At 43.3% G+C, this 23236-nt stretch overlaps 1 protein-coding gene and 1 long non-coding RNA gene across 5 annotated transcripts in view; both read left to right on the plus strand.

The window, feature by feature from the left end:
- LOC117521801 (solute carrier family 12 member 7-like) overlaps positions 1–10757 on the plus strand; it is a 108833-nt gene extending 98076 nt beyond the window's left edge. For 2 of the 4 annotated variants that reach the window (XM_034183149.1, XM_034183151.1), the window contains 2 exons: positions 2792–2925; positions 10111–10756. In XM_034183149.1, coding sequence (XP_034039040.1) covers positions 2792–2925; positions 10111–10202 — 226 coding nt within the window. In that variant the 3' untranslated portion in view covers positions 10203–10756. Of the gene's footprint in view, positions 1–2791; positions 2926–10110 lie in introns of all 4 variants that reach the window. The other 2 variants (XM_034183150.1, XM_034183152.1) reach the window with 2 other exon arrangements.
- Positions 807–1685, plus strand: LOC117521802. The gene is made up of 2 exons (XR_004564061.1): positions 807–1095; positions 1151–1685. It is a non-coding gene; the product is annotated as an uncharacterized LOC117521802 (long non-coding RNA).
- Positions 10758–23236: the final 12479 nt, after the last annotated feature.

The following is a 23236-nucleotide window of genomic DNA, read 5'->3' on the forward strand; positions in this document are numbered from 1 at the left end:
TTGCGCCTGGGCTGCTCCCCCGGTGGTTCATCGGGTTGCTCCGGTGGCCCTGGTGGGTTATGGTGTCAGATTAGTGCCAAAAGCACTCGTGAGAAAAAAAAAAATCATGCATTTGGGCGTATTATATTATTTCACATGCGTAGATATTAACTGCAAGTACCCAAATTATCTCTACGTGCTCACTCAGAGGAAGCTGCTGCTCAGGTGAGGAAAAAAGTGCTGTAAGCGAGGAGGAATATGTGACCGGCACGTCCCCGCCCTCTCGAAGTGGATTTCTGCTTGCATGCAGTGGATTTTTGCTCTCTCACTCAAAACTTATGGCATTATGGGGGAAGGAACCAGGGTCGGTACTGGCTCTGCTTTGATTGGCCATTTCTGAAGAACGAGATTTGATTGACAGCCCTCCTCTCAGACAGAAGTCTGCTGAAATGAAGACCACAGTGGTGTCTGAGCAGAAGTTTCTTCAGGTAAGAAACCCCTGCCCAGATGCCGTTGTCTTTTTCAGTGAGGTGGTATAATGGTTTGCACGTGATTTAAGAGGTTTTACTTTGTCATCTGATGGTTAATAATCACATTATTTCCTTTGATCGGTTTGGGTGTAGAGTGTCAGACTCGGATGCGCTGGGTTTCATTCATAGAACCTCTGCTCAGATTCCGTTGTTGTCTTTGTGTCAGCAGACTGCCATGTCTGATAGGAGGGCTGTCAATTAAATCTCGCTCTTCAGAAATGACCAATAACAGCAGAGCCAGTACCGATCCTGGGTGTCTCCTCCATAGTGCCATAAGTTTTGAATGAGAGAGCAGAAATCCACTTTGCGGGAAAAGAAATCAACTTCAAGAGGGCAGGACACGCTGGTCATATATTCCTCCTCCCTCAAGGAGCAGTTTCCTATGAGTGTGTGTGAAATAATATAATACGTCCGAATGCATGTTTTATCATGCGAGTGCTTTTGGCACTAATCTGACGCCATAGTGAGTGTGGTTCTGCCAGTTTTGGTATGTAATCATCACTGTATATGCAGACGGGTGGAAAAAAAATTATTTGTGCCATTCTTAATCACACAGACACTAAGGGCAGTTACTTTCAGCTATTGCGTGAACCAGTTTCCTCAAGTTTCCCAAAAGATTACAATGAGAATGGGTCACACAGACCCTTTTGTGGCCCGATTTTAAGGGTCTACCATATTGTGACCATTTAATCTTGAAATTAAAATTGCACGAGAAATTCAAAAAGTGAAGCTGTTAAATGGCTGCTATGCAGTCAGTGGGCAGTTAATTACAGGTACCTGTTCAACTGCTCATTGAAGCAAATATCTAATTAGGCAATCATGTGTCATACACAAAATACACTTGGGTATATAGACATGATAAAGCTAAACTACGAAAGTTAAACCAAGTATTAAAATGGGGAACGTGATTTAAGTGACTCTGAAAGTGGCATATTGTTTATTTTATATGTTGAAAAATGTTTTGTGGAAACAAAGGAGAAATTCCACAGTTCGCTCTCTTTCTCTCTTCCTCTTTCTGCTGTCCTTTGACATAGAGCATGTTTGTCATCGGCTTTGTTGGTGTGTTTGCATTTGTCTGAGTGCAGTGAGGACATCGCTGTCCGGTCGAGAGGAGACCTAGACTACGTCCACACATACATGGGCATTTTAGAAAATGGGGATTTTCCACCTTCAATTTAAAATATACATATATTGGCATTCACACTCGAAAATGCATAACATTGCAAATTGCTGTCAAGAGCAAGAAAAAACAGGTGGTGACACTGCCTTCACACAACCTCATGAAAAGTTTTTCTTTTGTTTTTCACCTGCCACCACAACAGGGCTTTGCTTTTCTAACATAATGCTGGGCAGAACTCTAAAACTTTGTATCTGTGAGTGAAGAATATTATTGTTCCTGTTGTTAACAATGAAAAATAACCACATCTTACGTCAACTACAGTCTGTCAGTACTGACTACAGTAGTTCTGTTGCGGTAGCTGGCATGACAGCTTTTCTACAGTCAACATGTTAATGCACCAGCGAATGCTTTGTTTTCCTTGTCTACATGCAAACTCTACACCCAAAGTCTTCTGATTGTCAGGAGATTAGCAAAAAACAGATTTTCTGTGTGGACAAAAGGTGAAAATACAGAAAAAAAAAACTTTTCCAAATTACTCATGTGCATGTGGACTAGGCATTAGGCAGAACTGTTTATGCTTTTCTTTGTTGTGCAGTGTCTACAATTACTGTCTATAGATTTAATTTGCTTATTTTATTATTATTACTGTATTATTATTATTAGTAGTAGTAGTAGTATGATGTGTCGTTTCCCACATCTGCAGTTAAATTGTCATATAGAAATAACCTGTGTGGAGATAAAGTTTAAATTATTTATAGACACACACACACACACACACACACATATATATATATATATATATATCTGGGTCTCTTTAAGTGACTTGTCATTTGACGAAGCTATTTCAGCAGGACCCAAGGATTCTGTAAAAAGAGACGGAGCATAGAATGCATTCCATCCGATACCCCTTGATATGTGGACTGTGGCCTTGTGTGGGAGTGAGAGAGGAATACTTTCTGTGCCGGAATGCTTGTTTGAAAACTGATAAAGTTTAGGTTCATGAGCTTGACAAAAACCTTCACGGTGCATGTGACTCTATTTGCCTGCAAAACAATCACATTCCCAAAACTGCTGTTGTCTTGATTTTAAACTGTCGTAACATTTTGTCTGCATGTGGCAGGACATTAGTGATTTTCTCACTTATGTGCATGCTTTAATGTAGCAACCAGTCCAACGTGCGGCGGATGCACACGGCTGTCAAGCTAAATGACGTGGTGGTCAAAAACTCTCAGAATTCACAGCTGGTTCTGCTCAACATGCCAGGCCCACCAAAAAACAAGAAAGGGGATGACAACTGTATCCTTTGGAAAGTGCTTATTCATTGCTTCAGATGCTGAAATGTTAACAGATTAAGGTTGAAGCCCACACTGATTATTCACAGTATTTAGTCTCTTTTTGACCATTAACATTTTTTTACATTCTCAGGGGTGGTGGCCAAGTGGTTAGTACACTTGGTCAGGAAGGGCGTCCGGAAATAAAACTTGCCAAAGCAACATGTAGCTCCACCTTGGATCTGCTGTGGCAACCCCAAGTGGAAAACAAGGGAGCAACCGAAGGGACTTACTATCAGTTGTTACATGGTCATATGTTGCTGTCACTCAAAAAAAATTTATTTCACATTTGCCTGTCTGCCCCTGTTTTGAAGTGCCCTGTCTGAAACCATCCATTTTTGCAATGTGTCTGCTGATCTGCATTCAATAAAGACTCCGGCCTGAATTATGTATTGCAGTCTGTTTGCACTTGGGTGCTGCAGACATGCCGTCAGGCATTCAAGCTCTAAAACAGAGCGACATAAGTTTTTAGAGTGCTACCATACTGTTCATGACACAGCCATGCTCATAATCTTACAGTGACTTAAAGTCATCCCAGCAGTACTCAAGGATTCTCCAGAGAGACTTGGCACTGAACACGTCTATTCATTGTTAGACTCCACATCTCACAAGTATATACAGCTGTGTTCCAAATAACAGCAGTGTGTTTTAAAAAAGTGAGTAAAGATCAAAATCCTTAAAATAGCTTTTATTTCACACACGCAAATCAATCAATCAATCAATTTTTTTATATAGCGCCAAATCACAACAAACAGTTGCCCCAAGGCGCTTTATATTGTAAGGCAAGGCCATACAATAATTATGTAAAACCCCAACGGTCAAAATGACCCCCTGTGAGCAAGCACTTGGCTACAGTAGGAAAGAAAAACTCCCTTTTAACAGGAAGAAACCTCCAGCAGAACCAGGCTCAGGGAGGGGCAGTCCTCTGCTGGGACTGGTTGGGGCTGAGGGAGAGAACCAGGAAAAAGACATGCTGTGGAGGGGAGCAGAGATCGATCACTAATGATTAAATGCAGAGTGGTGCATACAGAGCAAAAAGAGAAAGAAACAGTGCATCATGGGAACCCCCCAGCAGTCTACGTCTATAGCAGCATAACTAAGGGATGGTTCAGGGTCACCTGATCCAGCCCTAACTATAAGCTTTAGCAAAAAGGAAAGTTTTAAGCCTAATCTTAAAGTAGAGAGGGTGTCTGTCTCCCTGATCTGAATTGGGAGCTGGTTCCACAGGAGAGGAGCCTGAAAGCTGAAGGCTCTGCCTCCCATTCTACTCTTACAAACCCTAGGAACTACAAGTAAGCCTGCAGTCTGAGAGCGAAGCGCTCTATTGGGGTGATATGGTACTACGAGGTCCCTAAGATAAGATGGGACCTGATTATTCAAAACCTTATAAGTAAGAAGAAGAATTTTAAATTCTATTCTAGAATTAACAGGAAGCCAATGAAGAGAGGCCAATATGGGTGAGATATGCTCTCTCCTTCTAGTCCCCGTCAGTACTCTAGCTGCAGCATTTTGAATTAACTGAAGGCTTTTTAGGGAACTTTTAGGACAACCTGATAATAATGAATTACAATAGTCCAGCCTAGAGGAAATAAATGCATGAATTAGTTTTTCAGCATCACTCTGAGACAAGACCTTTCTGATTTTAGAGATATTGCGTAAATGCAAAAAAGCAGTCCTACATATTTGTTTAATATGCGCTTTGAATGACATATCCTGATCAAAAATGACTCCAAGATTTCTCACAGTATTACTAGAGGTCAGGGTAATGCCATCCAGAGTAAGGATCTGGTTAGACACCATGTTTCTAAGATTTGTGGGGCCAAGTACAATAACTTCAGTTTTATCTGAGTTTAAAAGCAGGAAATTAGAGGTCATCCATGTCTTTATGTCTGTAAGACAATCCTGCAGTTTAGCTAATTGGTGTGTGTCCTCTGGCTTCATGGATAGATAAAGCTGGGTATCATCTGCGTAACAATGAAAATTTAAGCAATACCGTCTAAAAATACTACCTAAGGGAAGCATGTATAAAGTGAATAAAATTGGTCCTAGCACAGAACCTTGTGGAACTCCATAATTAACTTTAGTCTGTGAAGAAGATTCCCCATTTACATGAACAAATTGTAATCTATTAGACAAATATGATTCAAACCACCGCAGCGCAGTGCCTTTAATGCCTATGGCATGCTCTAATCTCTGTAATAAAATTTTATGGTCAACAGTATCAAAAGCAGCACTGAGGTCTAACAGAACAAGCACAGAGATGAGTCCACTGTCCGAGGCCATAAGAAGATCATTTGTAACCTTCACTAATGCTGTTTCTGTACTATGAAGAATTCTAAAACCTGACTGAAACTCTTCAAATAGACCATTCCTCTGCAGATGATCAGTTAGCTGTTTTACAACTACCCTTTCAAGAATTTTTGAGAGAAAAGGAAGGTTGGAGATTGGCCTATAATTAGCTAAGATAGCTGGGTCAAGTGATGGCTTTTTAAGTAATGGTTTAATTACTGCCACCTTAAAAGCCTGTGGTACATAGCCAACTAACAAAGATAGATTGATCATATTTAAGATCGAAGCATTAAATAATGGTAGGGCTTCCTTGAGCAGCCTGGTAGGAATGGGGTCTAATAAACATGTTGATGGTTTGGATGAAGTAACTAATGAAAATAACTCAGACAGAACAATCGGAGAGAAAGAGTCTAACCAAATACCGGCATCACTGAAAGCAGCCAAAGATAACGATACGTCTTTGGGATGGTTATGAGTAATTTTTTCTCTAATAGTTAAAATTTTGTTAGCAAAGAAAGTCATGAAGTCATTACTAGTTAAAGTTAATGGAATACTCAGCTCAATAGAGCTCTGACTCTTTGTCAGCCTGGCTACAGTGCTGAAAAGAAACCTGGGGTTGTTCTTATTTTCTTCAATTAGTGATGAGTAGAAACATGTACTACTTTTACGGAGGGCTTTTTTATAGAGCAACAGACTCTTTTTCCAGGCTAAGTGAAGATCTTCTAAATTAGTGAGATGCCATTTCCTCTCCAACTTACGGGTTATCTGCTTTAAGCTACGAGTTTGTGAGTTATACCACGGAGTCAGACACTTCTGATTTAAAGCTCTCTCTTTCAGAGGAGCTACAGCATCCAAAGTTGTCTTCAATGAGGATGTAAAACTATTGACGAGATACTCTATCTCACTTACAGAGTTTAGGTAGCTACTCTGCACTGTGTTGGTATATGGCATTAGAGAACATAAAGAAGGAATCATATCCTTAAACCTAGTTACAGCGCTTTCTGAAAGACTTCTAGTGTAATGAAACTTATTCCCCACTGCTGGGTAGTCCATCAGAGTAAATGTAAATGTTATTAAGAAATGATCAGACAGAAGGGAGTTTTCAGGGAATACTGTTAAGTCTTCTATTTCCATACCATAAGTCAGAACAAGATCTAAGATATGATTAAAGTGGTGGGTGGACTCATTTACTTTTTGAGCAAAGCCAATAGAGTCTAATAATAGATTAAATGCAGTGTTGAGGCTGTCATTCTCAGCATCTGTGTGGATGTTAAAATCGCCCACTATAATTATCTTATCTGAGCTAAGCACTAAGTCAGACAAAAGGTCTGAAAATTCACAGAGAAACTCACAGTAACGACCAGGTGGACGATAGATAATAACAAATAAAACTGGTTTTTGGGACTTCCAATTTGTATGGACAAGACTAAGAGTCAAGCTTTCAAATGAATTAAAGCTCTGTCTGGGTTTTTGATTAATTAATAAGCTGGAATGGAAGATTGCTGCTAATCCTCCGCCTCGGCCCGTGCTACGAGCATTCTGGCAGTTAGTGTGACTCGGGGGTGTTGACTCATTTAAACTAACATATTCATCCTGCTGTAACCAGGTTTCTGTAAGGCAGAATAAATCAATATGTTGATCAATTATTATATCATTTACCAACAGGAACTTAGAAGAGAGAGACCTAATGTTTAATAGACCACATTTAACTGTTTTAGTCTGTGGTGCAGTTGAAGGTGCTATATTATTTTTTTTGAATTTTTATGCTTAAATAGATTTTTGCTGGTTATTGGTGGTCTGGGAGCAGGCACCGTCTCTACAGGGATGGGGTAATGAGGGGATGGCAGGGGGAGAGAAGCTGCAGAGAGGTGTGTAAGACTACAGCTCTGCTTCCTGGTCCCAACCCTGGATAGTTACGGTTTGGAGGATTTAAGAAAATTGGCCAGATTTCTAGAAATGAGAGCTGCTCCATCCAAAGTGGGATGGATGCCGTCTCTCCTAACAAGACCAGGTTTTCCCCAGAAGCTTTGCCAATTATCTATGAAGCCCACCTCATTTTTTGGACACCACTCAGACAGCCAGCAATTCAAGGAGAACATGCGGCTAAACATGTCACTCCCGGTCCGATTGAGGAGGGGCCCAGAGAAAACTACAGAGTCCGACATTGTTTTTGCAAAGTTACACACCGATTCAATGTTAATTTTAGTGACCTCCGATTGGCGTAACCGGGTGTCATTACTGCCGACGTGAATTACAATCTTACCAAATTTACGCTTAGCCTTAGCCAGCAGTTTCAAATTTCCTTCACTGTCGCCTGCTCTGGCCCCCGGAAGATAATTGACTATGGTTGCTGGTGTCGCTAACTTCACATTTCTCAAAACAGTCGCCAATAACCAGAGTTTGATCCTCGGTGGGTGTGTCGTCGAGTGGGGAAAAACGGTTAGAAATGTGAACGGGTTGGCGGTGTACACGGGGCTTCTGTTTAGAACTACGCTTCCTCCTCACAGTCACCCAGTCAGCCTGCTTTCCCGGCTGCTCGGAATCTGCCAGAGGGAAACTAACGGCGGCTAAACTACCTTGGTCCACACCGACTACAGGGGCCTGGCTAGCTGAAGAATTTTCCACGGTGCAGCGCCGAGTCTCCAATTCGCCCAGCCTGGCCTCCAAAGCTACGAATAAGCTACACTTATTACAAGTACCGTTACTGCTAAAGGAGGCCGAGGAATAACTAAACATTTCACACCCAGAGCAGAAAAGTGCGGGAGAGACAGGAGAAGCCGCCATGCTAAATCGGCTAAGAGCTAGTAGCTACGCTAAGCTAGCGGATTCCTAAAAACACGCAAAGTGAATAATGTGTAAATAATTTAGAGGTGATTCAGCAGAAGGAGTGCTTTAGTTAAGGCACGTAAAGATTACACTGGGAAACAAATCGTAATCTAGATAACTAGATCAATCTAACTGTGCAGATTAAACAGCTAACAGATACAGAAAAACACCGCTGTGCTCCGGAACAGGAAGTGATACAATACCGCAGTGAGAGCCAACCACCAGTAGAGGCTCCAAATGCAATGCAAATGCATTGGGAACACTGCACATTCTATACCAACTCAAAATATGAAGAAAAATGTAACAGATTTGTTACTATACTTTACAAATAATGGCGTCTGCATTTTTTTTTTTCTGTGACCCTTATTGCACCCTCACAGGCGACCTTTATTTAAGGACAAAAGCAGCAAAGCACAGAGTTCTTTGATTAAAAAGTTGATTGGAAATAAAGAAGTGCAGAAAATGATAGGTTGCTCAGATAAAATAATCTCAAATGCTTTAAAATGGCAACCAACAAAGACATGGAAGAAAACTAAAAACCGTCATTCAAATGGATCAAAGAATAAACAGAATGGCAATGACTCTGCCAATGATCGGCTTCGGGGTGATCAAAGAAGGTCTAAAGTTACCTGTGTGTACTGTAACAATCAGAAGATGACTATATGAAGCCAAACTATGTTCAAGAAACCCAGCTAAGTCCCAAATTTGCCAAACAACACATTGACTGGACTAAAGAGAAATGGCCCAACATTTTGTGGACTGATGAAAGCAAGATTATTCTTTTTGGGTCTCAGGCCACAGACAGTTTGTCAGGCGACCCCCAAAAACTGCATCCGAGCCGCAGTGCACTGCCAAGACCGTGAAGTAGGGTAGAGCAAGCATCATGATATGGGGATGTTTCTCATACTATGGTGTCGGGCTATTTATCACATACCAGGGATCATGGATCAGTTTGAATACATCAAAGTACTTGAAGAGGTGATGTTACTGAAGAGGAAATGCCCTTGAAATGGGTGTTTCAACAAGACAGCGACCCCAAACACACCAGCAAGTGAGCAGCATCTTGGTTCCAGACCAACAAGATTGATGTTATGCAGTGGCCAGCCCAAACCTGGGACCTTAATCCAATAGAAAACTTGTGGGGTGACATCAGAATAGCTGTTTCTGAAGCAAAACCAAGAAATAGAGAGGAATTGTGGAATGTCGTCAGTTTGTCTTGGGCTGGAATATCTGTTCACAGGTGTCAGAAGTTACTCAACTCCATGCAACACAAGTGTGAAGCAGTTCTCAGAAACAGTAGTTATACAACTAGATATTAGTTCAGTGATTCACAGGAAAGCTAAATCTTCAAGTATTTTTTCAGTTCATACAGTGTTTGAGTTCCTAAAGAAAAATGCAAACACTTTCTTTTTTTTAACAGCCTAATATTCCTTTTTCTTCACTTTCTGTGGAGTAGTAACAAATTTGATACATTTTCCTTAATGGTTTGGTTTGAAATTGAATGTGCAGTGTTCCCAGTGCATTTGCGTGTATGGAAATAAATGCTATTATAAGGATTTTGAGCTTAATTTGAACACCCTGCTATTATTTTGAACAACTGTATATGAAAATTGTCAAGCTATTTGACAAAAGTGTATGTCCTACCCCAGTAGATTTATTAATGTCCTAAATATGTTCCATCCTGACAGAAATGCATGATGCACATTAGTCAGGTAAGCAAATGGGTGGCAACATGGCATGAAATCAAAATGATCAAATAACTGAACAAAACCATATTAATCTATCCTATTCTGGCCTACTATATTTTGGGTTGACTGTAAAAATCATTAGATTTGTTTCAAATTGTTCTTAATTGCTAATAGCTTTCTTCTGTTGCACAGTGTCACAAATCCCATCAGAAATATGGAAATGGTAATTCAAAATGTAACAAGGTACATGTGGGAAAATATGTCTGGACTATGGTAGTATCCTCTGCTTGGCCTTTTTTTTTTCTTTTTGAGAAACTATATTTCCTTAATCAGAATGTGTCTCTTAGACATGGAGTTCCTGGAGGTTCTTATGGATGGCCTAGACCGTGTGCTATTGGTTCGTGGAGGAGGTCGGGAGGTCATTACCATCTATTCTTAGCAACAAGGGATTCCTATGTGGCCAAAAAGACACTGTTGGGTAGACATTGAGTAGCACCCAGAGGGCTGTTGGTTCAACAGAGGAGAATGTAGTTTTGAGATGGGACAGTTATTGGACAGATGACGTGCATTATCTCCTCTACGTGATCCAAGTGTGTCTCTTAACTTTTTTGAGGACTGTGGCCAGCACCAACGCCGCCAAGAACACAAGAGTCTGGCAGCGGCAAGCCCAGATGGTTTTCAACACACCCACCTCATGGAGCTCCTGAATAATTCTGTCACACCTGACACTTTAGGTGAATTTAACTTTATTTTACATAACCACCCACCTATTTGAGTTCTAACTGCAGTTTGTTGGCAGTAATAATGCTTCAAGATAATTATGGTAGACATGAGTTAGTTACTTCCAACTTATAAGTATAATGTTAAAACTGAGAAACAGGACTCCTCGTGACAAAAAGTAAATAACATTTTACAGCATATTGTGTGTTTTATATCAAAAACTCTTTTTTTTTTTTTTTTTTTTTTTTTTTTTGGTGGTGGTGGTGGTGGTGGTGGGCACGGTTCCGATAATCCGATAACCGATAACAGCCTGTGATTCTCACGTTTACATAAAATAAACACAATAACAACGTCTATAAACCCAAACAATGTATTCACGAGAGTTTTAGGCACAATATAAAAATTGTTTTATGTTGCGATGTTAATGGTGTTGTCTGTGTGCAGCGGTTAAAGTGCAGCATGATCAGAGCGTCTCAGTGCAGTTCTAAATGTTACTGAGATCTTGCAGCGCGGCGAGCCGACATTTACGAGGTTTGTGAGAAACGTATTCGACCTTTTTATTTTATGCAAAAAATATATGGATTTGATTCATGTTTTTACGTCAGCCAAGCTTGAACCTTCGTGCGCATGCGTGAGTTTTTTCACGCCTATCGGTTGCATCATTCGCCTGTGGGCAGGCTTTGAGTGAGCACTGGTCCACCCCTCTCATGGTTTTTTCATTGCGAGGAAATGGCGGAATGATTTGGGCTTTGTTCCATCAGAATTTTTTCAGAAACTGTTAGAGACAGGCAGCTGGAAACCATTCGGAAAATTCATATGGCTTTCGGTGAAAATTTTATGGGCTTCACAGAGATTAAGGAGTGTTACTACCGCTTTAAGGATGGCCCACAATGGCGCACAGCGCGCCGCGCTCCGAGCCGCGATGGACAGGCAGAAACCACCAGATCATTTCTAAACGGATGGCTGTGTGGATCCTGGACCGTCGTGTGCAATTTCTGTGGTTATCACAAGAGCTGGACATAAGCCATTTTCCGGCAGATTTCACTTTTAACAAGAGATTTTGTCATGGAAAGCTGCGTGGAGGCTTCGCGCATCATGACGGAGCCGCTGATGGAGCGAGACAAAGAACACTTCCGTTTTGGAGTGTCAGAGGACAAGTTGGGACATGCCTATCTCGGCTTTCAGTGGCTTACCAGTTGAGTGAGTATAAGAGAAATTATGGAGAGCTGGGCATCCACCCGTTGTTGGCCGTCCTTAAAGCGGTAGTAACACTCCTTAATCTCTGTGAAGCCCATAAAATTTTCACCGAAAGCCATGTGAATTTTCCGAATGGTTTCCAGCTGCCTGTCTCTAACAGTTTCTGAAAAAAGTCTGATGGAACAAAGCCCAAATCATTCCGCCATTTCCTCGCAATGAAAAAACGACGAGAGGGGTGGACCAGTGCTCACTCAAATGAGCCTGCCCACAGGCGAATGACGCAACCGACAGGCGTGAAAAAACTCACACATGCGCACGAAGGTTCAAGCTTGGCTGACGTAAAAACATGAATGAAATCCATATATTTTTTGCATAAAATAAAAAGGTCGGATACTTTTCTCACAGTCCTCGTATGTGTCAAGACAATATTGAGTGCACATTTTACAATATAATAAAATGTGTGCACAATATAATAAAACGTGCACACATCATCATTAAAACGTGCGCACAATATAATAAAATGAGCGCTCATTCTCTCCACATGCAAAACATTTTGCGATGACACTTCCAGGGCTCCGTAAAAATGCCTGTTTTTACAAATAAAAAATGAAATATTTTACAAAAGCACATTTATCTGTAAACACAAACACACGACATAGGTCACATTGTGTTGGTTTACATAATGAATAACTGAACCAATCAGTGTTTAGCAGAGGCACATTTTACCCAGAATCCTTTGCAATCTGTCTGTGTTTGTTACAAAATCTCAGAATTAGTGCATTATTCAACATTAAAAGATATGTTATATTTTAACTTTGTACAAATGACAGAATTGACATTAATGGAGTTATTCTTTCAGTATTAATGTTATTTAGAAATCAAAACAATAAGTCAGCACTGCTTTATTTTCCAAGACCTCGGCCTGACCGGAGCGTTGTGATTGGGTAGAGTTTGGGTAGAGAGCTGAGCTTTGTGGCTGCTCTCAGCTTGCTTCTCTCAGCAGGGGGCAAGATGTTCAAAGACAGAAGTGTGGGCTCACTGTTTGAGTCTGTTGTTGCTTTTGATGCTACCAGAAGTGATCGTGGTGTTAAAACTCAAATTCAGTTTATTAATAGTTGCAAATGTACCAGAGACAATACTGGAATTTATCGGTTATCTGTAATGTTCAATACATTTTTGGGTGGTTTATCGTTTTATCTTTATCAAAGATAACTTTTCAGTTATATGATTATCTGTTATTGAAGTTAATTTTTTGGTTATCTGTGCCCACCACTGGCCACAACTTATTTTGCAATGAAACAAATGCCAGTGGTAGTAATGGAGTATTTGTTAATGCCTTTGTATTTCAGGAAGGTTTAAGCTTTGTGAGAGTTAATGATAAAGCAGTGATAGCTGATGACAAACTGTATAAAACCGGGTCCATCATAGACCACTATAATAAAGATGTTTTAATTTAACTTTACTGTTGACCTGATACTTTTAAGTCAAGTACATATGGTACATTTTTTTTACTATGTGTTGTCAGTTTAGCAAGAAAAAAAACAGCATTTTCTCTCTTTGTTAGTATAGAAAAAGAGTAACGCCTTACAGAGAAGAGTTTTCACCAGTCTGTAGTCGTGTCACAACTGAATAAAAGTTTATCTTAAGAGAATGAAGATGAGACGGTCATTTTTAGTCTGTTCTAAATTACAGCACAATTTTTGGTAGCTATAGTAAGGCCTTTTTGGGATTCATTTTGCTGAAATGAAACTAATTAAACTGAAATATCTTGGTCTGTAAATTCTTTTAATTGTTAATTTAAAAGTCTGTTTTGTATGAATTATTGTTTTGATGTTATAAAGTGTTGTATAAAATTGGAATGGAAAATGGTATTCAAGTTGTAATACTATTATTAATAGTAGTAGTATAGTATAGTAGTATCATTAGCTGCCTGTTCAAAGATCAGCGCCTTGGACATTGTCATCTCAAGATAGAAGAAATCTCTCAGCAGGTTTAATTAATCACAGCATTGAATCCATATCATGTCTGAAAATATGAGATTATTATAAGATGCAAAAATATATTTTTTTACTTTTTCAACCATACATATCACTTGTTTAAGATGGGATTTGCTTTGTGTTTCTGAAATACTTTTGGCTTTTGAAAATACTTGTTACTAACAGTCACCATAAGGTGGCGCTTGTCATTGACTGAAGGGATGTCCTGAGACAAATGCATTGATGTAAGCTCAAATCTTCAACATGAGTAGACTTTTTAAGCTCTTTTGTTATTGGAAAAGATTTTGTTAGTGTCATTTTCTGCACTTCTTTATTTCCATTGTAGAAAAGTGCATTGACATCAAAATGAGCCCAAATCAGGTAATCTACCCGCATAATGAAGATAAATGTAAATAGATAATTTACAAATTCTCTACAAAAGCACAGTTTGCACCCATCTCTGTCATTTCACACATTCAAGTTGTACAAGATGGCTGTCAGTCATGTGATTAGGTGAATTCGTGGTTACAAAACTTATCAAGTGACACTATCACTGGAGTTTATTTTTATGAACATGCCCCACAGTGTTAAATTTTATTCAAGCTTATTCCAAGCTTTATATCAAACATGACCCCATCCTGCACACATTGATATAAAATTTTGTTTCAGATTGTTAGTATTTCAAATAAATTGCATGAAAGTGCTAATATTGTGTACTTTAACTGGCATTCTGTTCAATAATCCAGGTAGTTAGAAGGCTACTGAGGTTGTTTATGTGCTATGATTTATTGCAGGTGTAACTAATGAAAGCTGGCTGCTTCTCCCAAAAAGTAAGTATGCTGATGTGTATAATAGCTAACATTATGTGATGTCTAAATAGATCCTTGGCCCCTCCCAGCAGTGAACAAAACAGACTCTACATACAGTGATAAAGAGAATGTTATGTAGCTGTTGCAGTGCTGGGTGATGCACCTTGAGCCAGTTTACACAAATCATATGCAGTATGTTTTATTTATCCTGTAATTACTTCATGCTGTGAATGTTATGTTACATCTTTATTCCAAAATGGATGAAATTATTTTTTTCCTCAAAATTCTATACACACCCCATAATGACAATGTAAAAAAGGTTGTTGGGTTGTTTTTTTTTTGGGGGGGGGGGGGGTGCAGAAATATTAAAAATAAAAACTGTCACGTGTACATAAGTATTCACAGCATTTGCCATGAAGCTCAAAATTGACCTCAAGTGCATCCTGTTTCCACTGTTCATCCTTGAAATGTTTCTGCAGCTTAATTGATGTCCACCTGCAGTAAATTCAGTTGACCGGACATGTTTTGGAAAGGCACACACCTGTCTACAAGGTCCCACAGTTGACAGTGCATGTCAGAGCACAAACCAATCGTGAAGTCACAGGAACTGTGTGTGGACCTCTGAGACAGGATTGTCTTGAGGCACAAATCTGGGGAAGGGTACAGAAACATATACAGTAAGGTTCAGAATAATAGTAATGTTATGTGACTAAAAAGATTAATCCAGGTTTTGAGTATATTTCTTATTGTTACATGGGAAACAAGGTACCAGTAGATTCTCACAAACCCAACAAGACCAAGCATTCATGATATGTACACTTTTAAGGCTATGAAATTGGGCTATTAGTAAAAAAAAAAAGAAAAGCGGGTGTTCACAATAATAGTAGTGTGGCATTCAGTCAGTGAGTTTGTCAATTTTGTGAAGCAAACAGGTGTGAATCAGGTGTCCCCTATGTAAGGATGAAGCCAGCACCTGTTGAACATGCTTTTCTCTTGGAAAGCCTGAGGAAAATGGGATGTTCAAGACATTGCTCAGAAGAACAGCGTAGTTTGATTAAAAAGTTGATTGGAGAGGGGAAACTTATACGCAGGTGCAAAAAATTATAGGCTGTTCATCTACAATGATCTCCAATGCTTTAAAATGGACCAAAAAAAAAAAAACAGACACGTGGAAGAAAACAGAAAACAACCATCAAAATGGATAGAATAACCAGAATGGCAAAGGCTCACCCATTGATCAGCTCCAGGATGATCAAAGACAGTCTGGAGTTACCTGTAAGTGCTGTGACAGAAGACACCTGTGTGAAGCTAATTTATTTGCAAGAATCCTCCGCAAAGTTCCTCTGTTAAGTAAAAGACGTGCAGAAGAGGTTACAGTTTGTCAAAGAACACATCAACTGGCCTAAAGAGAAATGGAGGAATATTTTGTGGACTGATGAGAGTAAAATTGTTCTTTTTGGGTCCAAGGGCCGCAGACAGTTTGTGAGACGACCCCCAAACTCTGAATTCAAGCCACAGTTCACAGTGAAGACAGTGAAGCATGGTGGTGCAAGCATCATGATATGGGCATGTTTCTCCTACTATGGTGTTGGGCCTATATATCACATACCAGGTATCATGGATCAGTTTGGATATGTCAAAATACTTGGTCATGTTGCCTTATGCTGAAGAGGACATGCCCTTGAAATGGGTGTTTCAACAAGACAATGACCCCAAGCACACTAGTAAACGAGCAAAATCTTGGTTCCAAACCAACAAAATTAATGCCTCACAGATGTGAAGAAATCATGAAAAACTGTGGTTATACAACTACTAGTTTAGTGAATCACAGGATTGCTAAAAAAAAAGCAGTTTGAACATAATAGTTTTGAGTTTGTAGCGTCAACAGCAGATGCTACTATTATTGTGAACACCCCCTTTTCTACTTTTTTTTTTACTAATAGCCCAATTTCATAGCCTTAAGAGTGTGCATATCATGAATGGTTGGTCTTGTTGGATTTGTGAGAATCTACTCGTACCTTGTTCCCATGTAACAATAAGAAGTATACTCAAAACCTGGATTAATCTTTTTAGTCACATAGCACTATTATTATTCTGAACACTACTGTAGGTCCCAATGAGCACAGTGGCCTCCATCCGTAAATGGAAGAAGTTCAGATCTACCAGGATTCTTCCTTGAGTTGGTCGCTCATCTAAACTGAGCGATTTGGGAGAGAAGGGCCTTTTTCAATGACCCAATGGTCACTCTGTCAGAGCTCCAGCATTCCTCTGTGGAGAGATGAGAGCCTTCCAGAAGGACAACCATCTCTGCAGCAATCCACCAGTCAAGCCTGTATGGTGGTGCTGCCAGACAGAAGCCACTCCTTAGTAAGTATGCGAGTATGCAGTCGACTTCCGCATCGCGGCAGCGAGGTCCGGCTGGAATAACGTTGCGCTCAGCGCCGCCTTCGTAAATGGACTGTCTCCGGTCCTGAAGGAGCACCTGCTGGCTAAGGAGGAACCGCGGGATTTTGACGGGCTTGTCGATTTGGTTATACGCTTAGACAACCGTTTAAACGAGCATTGTCGGGAGCAGGCCGGGGGGCATGACCGGGCACGAGCCGTCCCTCCCCCTTCCGGTTCCGAAAATGTGACGTCGTCCCCACGCTTCACTGCCAGAGAGCTCCATGTGGCTACAGCTCCCCCTGCTGAGGAGGCTATGGACACGAGCAGGGCCAAAGTGAAGACAAACATCAGACAAAGGAGGCTGGCCCGCGGGGAGTGTTTTATCTGCGGCTCTTGTGAGCACCGGCAGAAGGACTGCCCAAAACGGTCAAACTACAACGCCCGTCCTTAGAAACTGGGCTAAGGGTGGGCCATAACATGCACGCGGGGAAACCCCGCAAATCTGCACGAATCCCAGTAACGATCCTTTGTGGGGATTTAACCCTTCACGCCCCAGCACTGGCAGACACGGGGTCGGAAGGGAATCTGCTGGATAGCAGATGGGCAAAGGAAGTAGGGCTCCCCCTGGTGGCTCTGCCGGCACCATTGCAGGTGCGAGCACTAGATGGCACCCTGCTTCCATTAATCACACATCAGACACAGCCAGTGACCTTGGTTGTGTCTGGAAATCACAGGGAGGAGATCGTGTTCCATGTAACACCATCTACCTCCCGAGTGATTTTGGGATTTCCATGGATGGTGAAGCACAATCCCCGGATAGATTGGCCATCCGGGGTTGTGACGCAGTGGAGCGAAACCTGCCACCGGGAGTGTTTAGGATCCTCGGTTCCTCCCGGCACGACGGCTAATGAGGAGGTTAAAGTCTCCCCCAATCTATCGGCGGTGCCAAAAGAGTACCATGATCTTGCTGACGTTTTCAGCAAAGATCTGGCGCTCACTCTTCCCCCGCACCGACCGTACGATTGTGCCATTGATTTAGTCCCGGGCGCTGAGTACCCGTCCAGTAGGTTGTACAACCTCTCACGTCCGGAACGCGAATCAATGGAGACCTACATCCGGGACTCTTTAGCTGCCGGGCTGATCCGGAACTCCACCTCCCCGATGGGTGCTGGTTTCTTTTTTGTGGGCAAAAAGGACGGCGGACTCCGTCCATGCATTGATTACAGAGGGCTGAACGAGATCATGGTTCGCAACCGATACCCGTTACCTCTGTTGGATTCAGTGTTCACGCCCCTGCATGGAGCCCAAATTTTCACTAAATTGGATCTTAGAAACGCGTACCACCTGGTTCGGATCCGGAAGGGAGACGAATGGAAGACGGCATTCAACACCCCGTTAGGTCACTTTGAGTACCTGGTCATGCCGTTCGGCCTCACTAACGCCCCCGCGACGTTCCAAGCTTTGGTAAATGACGTCTTGCGGGACTTCCTGCATCGGTTCGTCTTCGTATATCTGGACCATATACTCATCTTTTCCCCGGACCCTGAGACCCATGTCCAGCATGTACGTCAGGTCCTACAGCGGTTGTTGGAGAACCGGCTGTTTGTGAAGGGCGAGAAGTGTGAGTTCCATCGCACTTCTTTGTCCTTCCTGGGGTTCATCATCTCCTCCAACTCCGTCACCCCTGATCTGGCCAAGGTTGCGGCGGTGAGAGATTGGCCCCAACCAACAAGCTGCAGGAAATTGCAGCAGTTCCTCGGCTTTGCAAATTTCTACAGGAGGTTCATTAAAGGCTACAGTCAGGTAGTTAGCCCCCTGACTGCCCTGACCTCCACCAAGGTTCCCTTCACCTGGTCGTATCGGTGCGAAGCCGCGTTCCAGGAGTTGAAACGCCGGTTCTCGACTGCACCAGTTCTGGTGCAGCCTGATCCTGATCGCCAGTACATAGTGGAAGTGGACGCCTCTGACTCAGGGATAGGAGCCGTGCTGTCCCAGAGCGTGGAGGCTGATAAGGTTCTCCATCCTTGTGCCTATTTTTCCCGCAGGTTGACCCCAGCTGAACGGAACTATGACGTCGGCAATCGGGAGCTCCTCGCGGTGAAGGAGGCTCTTGAAGAGTGGAGACACCTGCTGGAGGGGGCATCGTTGCCTTTCACGGTTTTCACAGACCATCGGAACCTGGAGTACATCCGGACCGCCAAGCGGCTGAACCCCAGGCAAGCCCGCTGGTCTCTGTTCTTTGGGCGCTTTGACTTCCGGATCACGTACCGCCCCGGGACCAAAAACCAAAAATCAGATGCATTGTCCCGGGTGCACGAAGAAGAAGCCAAAGCGGGGCTGTCGAACCCCACCGAGACCATCATCCCCGAGTCCACTGTCGTGGCCTCCCTCACCTGGGATGTGGAGAAGACCGTCCAGGAGGCCCTGGCAAGGAGCCCAGACCCGGGGACCGGCCCCAAGAACAGAATGTACGTCCCACCAGAGGCAAGAGCTGCCGTATTGGACTTCTGTCACGGGTCCAAGCTGTCCTGTCATCCCGGAGTGCGTACGACCGTGGCAGTAGTCCAGCAGCGCTTCTGGTGGGCGTCCCTGGAAACCGACGTCCGGGACTACGTCCAGGCCTGTACCATCTGCGCCAGGGGCAAGGCAGACCATCGGAGGACCTCGGGACTCCTCCAACCCCTGCCGGTGCCACATCGGCCTGGACTTCATCACGGGCCTCCCGCCGTCCCAGGGCAACACCGTTATTCTCACGATAGTGGACCGGTTCTCCAAGGCGGCCCACTTCGTGGCCCTCCCGAAGCTCCCGACGGCCCAGGAGACAGCAGACCTCCTGGTCCACCACGTCATGCGGCTGCACGGGATACCATCGGACATTGTATCAGATCGTGGTCCCCAGTTCTCTTCGCAGGTGTGGAAGAGTTTCTGTAAGGAGCTGGGGGCCACCGTGAGTCTCTCGTCCGGGTACCACCCCCAGACAAACGGCCAGGCAGAGCGGGCTAACCAGGAGTTGGAACATGCCCTTCGCTGCGTCACCTCCGCGCACCCGGCGGCCTGGAGTCACCATCTGGCCTGGATCGAGTATGCCCATAACAGCCAAGTCTCGTCTGCTACCGGCCTCTCCCCTTTTGAGGCATGTTTGGGGTACCAGCCCCCATTGTTCCCGCTGGTGGAGGGAGAGGTCGGTGTGCCCTCGGTCCAGGCCCACCTCAGGAGGTGCCGCCGGGTGTGGCGGACGGCCCGCTGTGCCCTGTTAAAGGCCCGGGCGAGGGCCAAGACCCACGCGGACCGCCGGCGTTCCCCGGCCCCCACATACCAGCCCGGGCAGGAGGTGTGGCTCTTGACCAAGGACATCCCTCTTTGTATTGACTCCCCGAAACTGAAAGATAGGTTCATTGGTCCGTTTCGTATTCTCAAGATCATCAACCCGGCCGCAGTGAAGCTCCAACTCCCGGCTTCACTGCGGATCCACCCTGTTTTTCATGTTTCCCGTCTGAAGCCACAGCACACCTCGCCCCTCTGTGCTCCGGGACCTACGCCGCCTCCTGCCCGGCTCATTGACGGGGAGCCTGCCTGGACAGTGCGCAGGCTCCTGGACGTCCGTCGTAAGGGCCGGGGGTTCCAATATCTGGTGGACTGGGAGGGGTATGGACCTGAAGAACGCTCCTGGGTGAAGAGGAGCTTCATCCTGGACCTGGCCCTCCTGGCCGATTTCTACACAAGACATCCGGACAAGCCTGGTCGGACGCCAGGAGGCGCCCGTTGAGGGGGGGGTCCTGTTGTGTGGGCCGCTGAAGAGGAGGTACTGCTGGCCCACCACCACCAGAGGGCACCCTGCTTGGAGTGCGGGCTCCAAGCACGAGAGGGCGCCAGACCCAGAAGAAGTGACAGCTGTCATTCATCCTCTGCACCAGCTGTCACTCGTTCATCATCATCATCATCATCACCATAAAGGCCGGATTGCAGCTCCACCTCCTCGCCGAGAAATCGACTACTGAAGAGGTAATTTCTCTGCTGACACATACGTTGTATAATAATCTGAACTTCTGTTGCAGCCGTTTTCCTGGTGGTTTTCCTTGTCTGTGGGATTGGCGTTTGGTGTGACAGCGACGGCTTCGCCTCACACTCCAAACCAGATAAGTGGTTAACCAGGAGCTGCACGAGTGTGTGATTGGAGGTGGAGGTGCTCCCTCCTAACTGTGTACAGACTGTGGATTACTGAGTGTGCGGACTCACACTCATTCATCTTGTCTCTGCTTTCTGCCAGCAGTACCAGGGTCGACAGCTGAAGACAGAGGCCACCTGGGGACTCGGGACTTGGCGGCTCCAGTGTTCTTCAGACCGTTGGTGGTGGAAGCCGTGTGGGACGCGGCTTCTCTCTCGTCGGGGGTCTTCTATCTTCGAGCCTGCCCACACGTCACCTGGTGTCAATTGACTTTGCTAATTCTGTATATTTTGTTGTGTATCATCACAACATTAAATTGTTACTTTTTGGCTTAATTCATTGTCCGTTCATTTGCGTCCCCTGTTGTGGGTCCGTGCTACGACACCTTCCCAACAGATGTGTTCAAATTCAAATCTGGCTCAAACATTTTTTTTTTCTTCTACTAAGGTGAATTACAACTTTGGAACTTTGGAACACAACACCAACTACTGTACAGGAGGGACCTAGCAGTACATATGTGTTGCCGATTTCAAAATGGCTCTTTTCAACCAGACGTGCGGTACCGTGATATTTCAATCATCCGGGTGGCACCTGGTGGTGTCCAGTCAGATTTCAGGAGAGTTCAGTGCAACCCAGCAACACCCATGCCAGGAAGTGTTCAACATTTGACATTTCCTGTTTCACTGTAGACTCAAAATTTAGCACCTCCTGTTTCAGTCTCAACCACCCACTGAATTCCCGCAAGATCCCATGAGATCTCATTTATGTCAAACCAGAAAGTGTTCAACATTTTACTTTTTTTAAATTATGCAATGAGACAAAATGTTACACAGAAACTTTACAGAGAATTAAATACAACAGCAAAAACAACATATCAAAGGACATGTTAATTAAAAAAAAATAAATAAAACGGATCAAAACCAGGTGTGAATGATTAAAGAAAAAAAACTTTCCAAAGTTAAACACATTTGACATTTCCTGTTTCACTGTGGACTCAAATTTTCACACTTCCTGTTTCATTCTCAACTTGCTACTACATTCCCACAATATTCCATGAGATCTCCTGTCTTGTCAATCCAGGAAGTGTTCAACATGTGACATGTCTGTTTCATTGTGGGCTCAAAATTTGGCACTTCCTGTTTCAGTCTCAACTATCAGGCGTGGTCGGCAGGAATGGCTGGACACAAATGCCCCACTCAACCACAAAAGCTCTGTAGATTAAAACAGTTTAATGAAGTACTTAGCTGGGGTCTGTACACAGTAAGGCAGTCCAAGAGGCAAAGGTAAACAGGCAGGTGATCAAAAAACACCATGATGCTGGCAGGATGAGGAAACACAGAAACAGCTGGAGAGAAGGCATAAGGTGCATCAGTCTGGTGAGAGACAAGTGCAACCAGTGGAGCTTATATACACCCAGGTAATGAGCTACAGATTAGGAACAGGTGTGTGGAAAGCACCAGAACAAGGGTATGGCCAGACAGAGTGAAACAACCACCACCAAGGACCAAGAAACAGACGAGAGACAGGGACAGAGAAAGCACAAGCAAGAAAGAGACCAACAAGAGAACTGACACAAACAGATAACAATTAAGCAAAATAACATGAGCAAAACCCCAAGTCCTGACATCAACTTGCCATTGAATTCCCGCAAGATCCCATGAGATAAATGACATCTACCTTCTTTCTTCTTAAATAAGATGACTGGAAGTCATAGTCTAAACCCATCCTAGAAAAAGGAAGTAATTAGCAAAAATACTGTTTGCACCCTGATTATTCATTAATAATTGACATATAACATTTAACCATGCACTAACAGATTATATAAAAGGAAGACTTGTATGAAATAAATATGACACTGGAGTATAATTTTTCACCTTTGGTTAAGTATAAAAAAGGACAAGAAGTTAAACTTTTCTTTTTCCTTTTTTCAAAAGGCATATTCGTGTATTGAGGGGTCTGTGCCCTTCTACAAGGGGGCACTATGTTTCCATCCCTGTGTTGAGCGTTGTATGACCTCTGATCTTTTGGCAATCTGGCTGGTTTGAGTGGTCTCTTTTAGTGATAAGATATGAACAGAAATGCTTTGAGGGTCCCTTCTGTAGATGTGGGATACTATAAATTGAGTATTGACATTTCCTCCTACCAGCTTAGCTTAGCAAATCAGCTTGATTTCACATGTTCCATGCTTAGGAGTGTTAATTCAGTGCACTTTGTGAAAGGA

The sequence above is a fragment of the Thalassophryne amazonica genome, chromosome 12, assembly GCF_902500255.1.
Source record: "Thalassophryne amazonica chromosome 12, fThaAma1.1, whole genome shotgun sequence".
Taxonomy (NCBI): Eukaryota; Metazoa; Chordata; class Actinopteri; order Batrachoidiformes; family Batrachoididae; genus Thalassophryne; species Thalassophryne amazonica.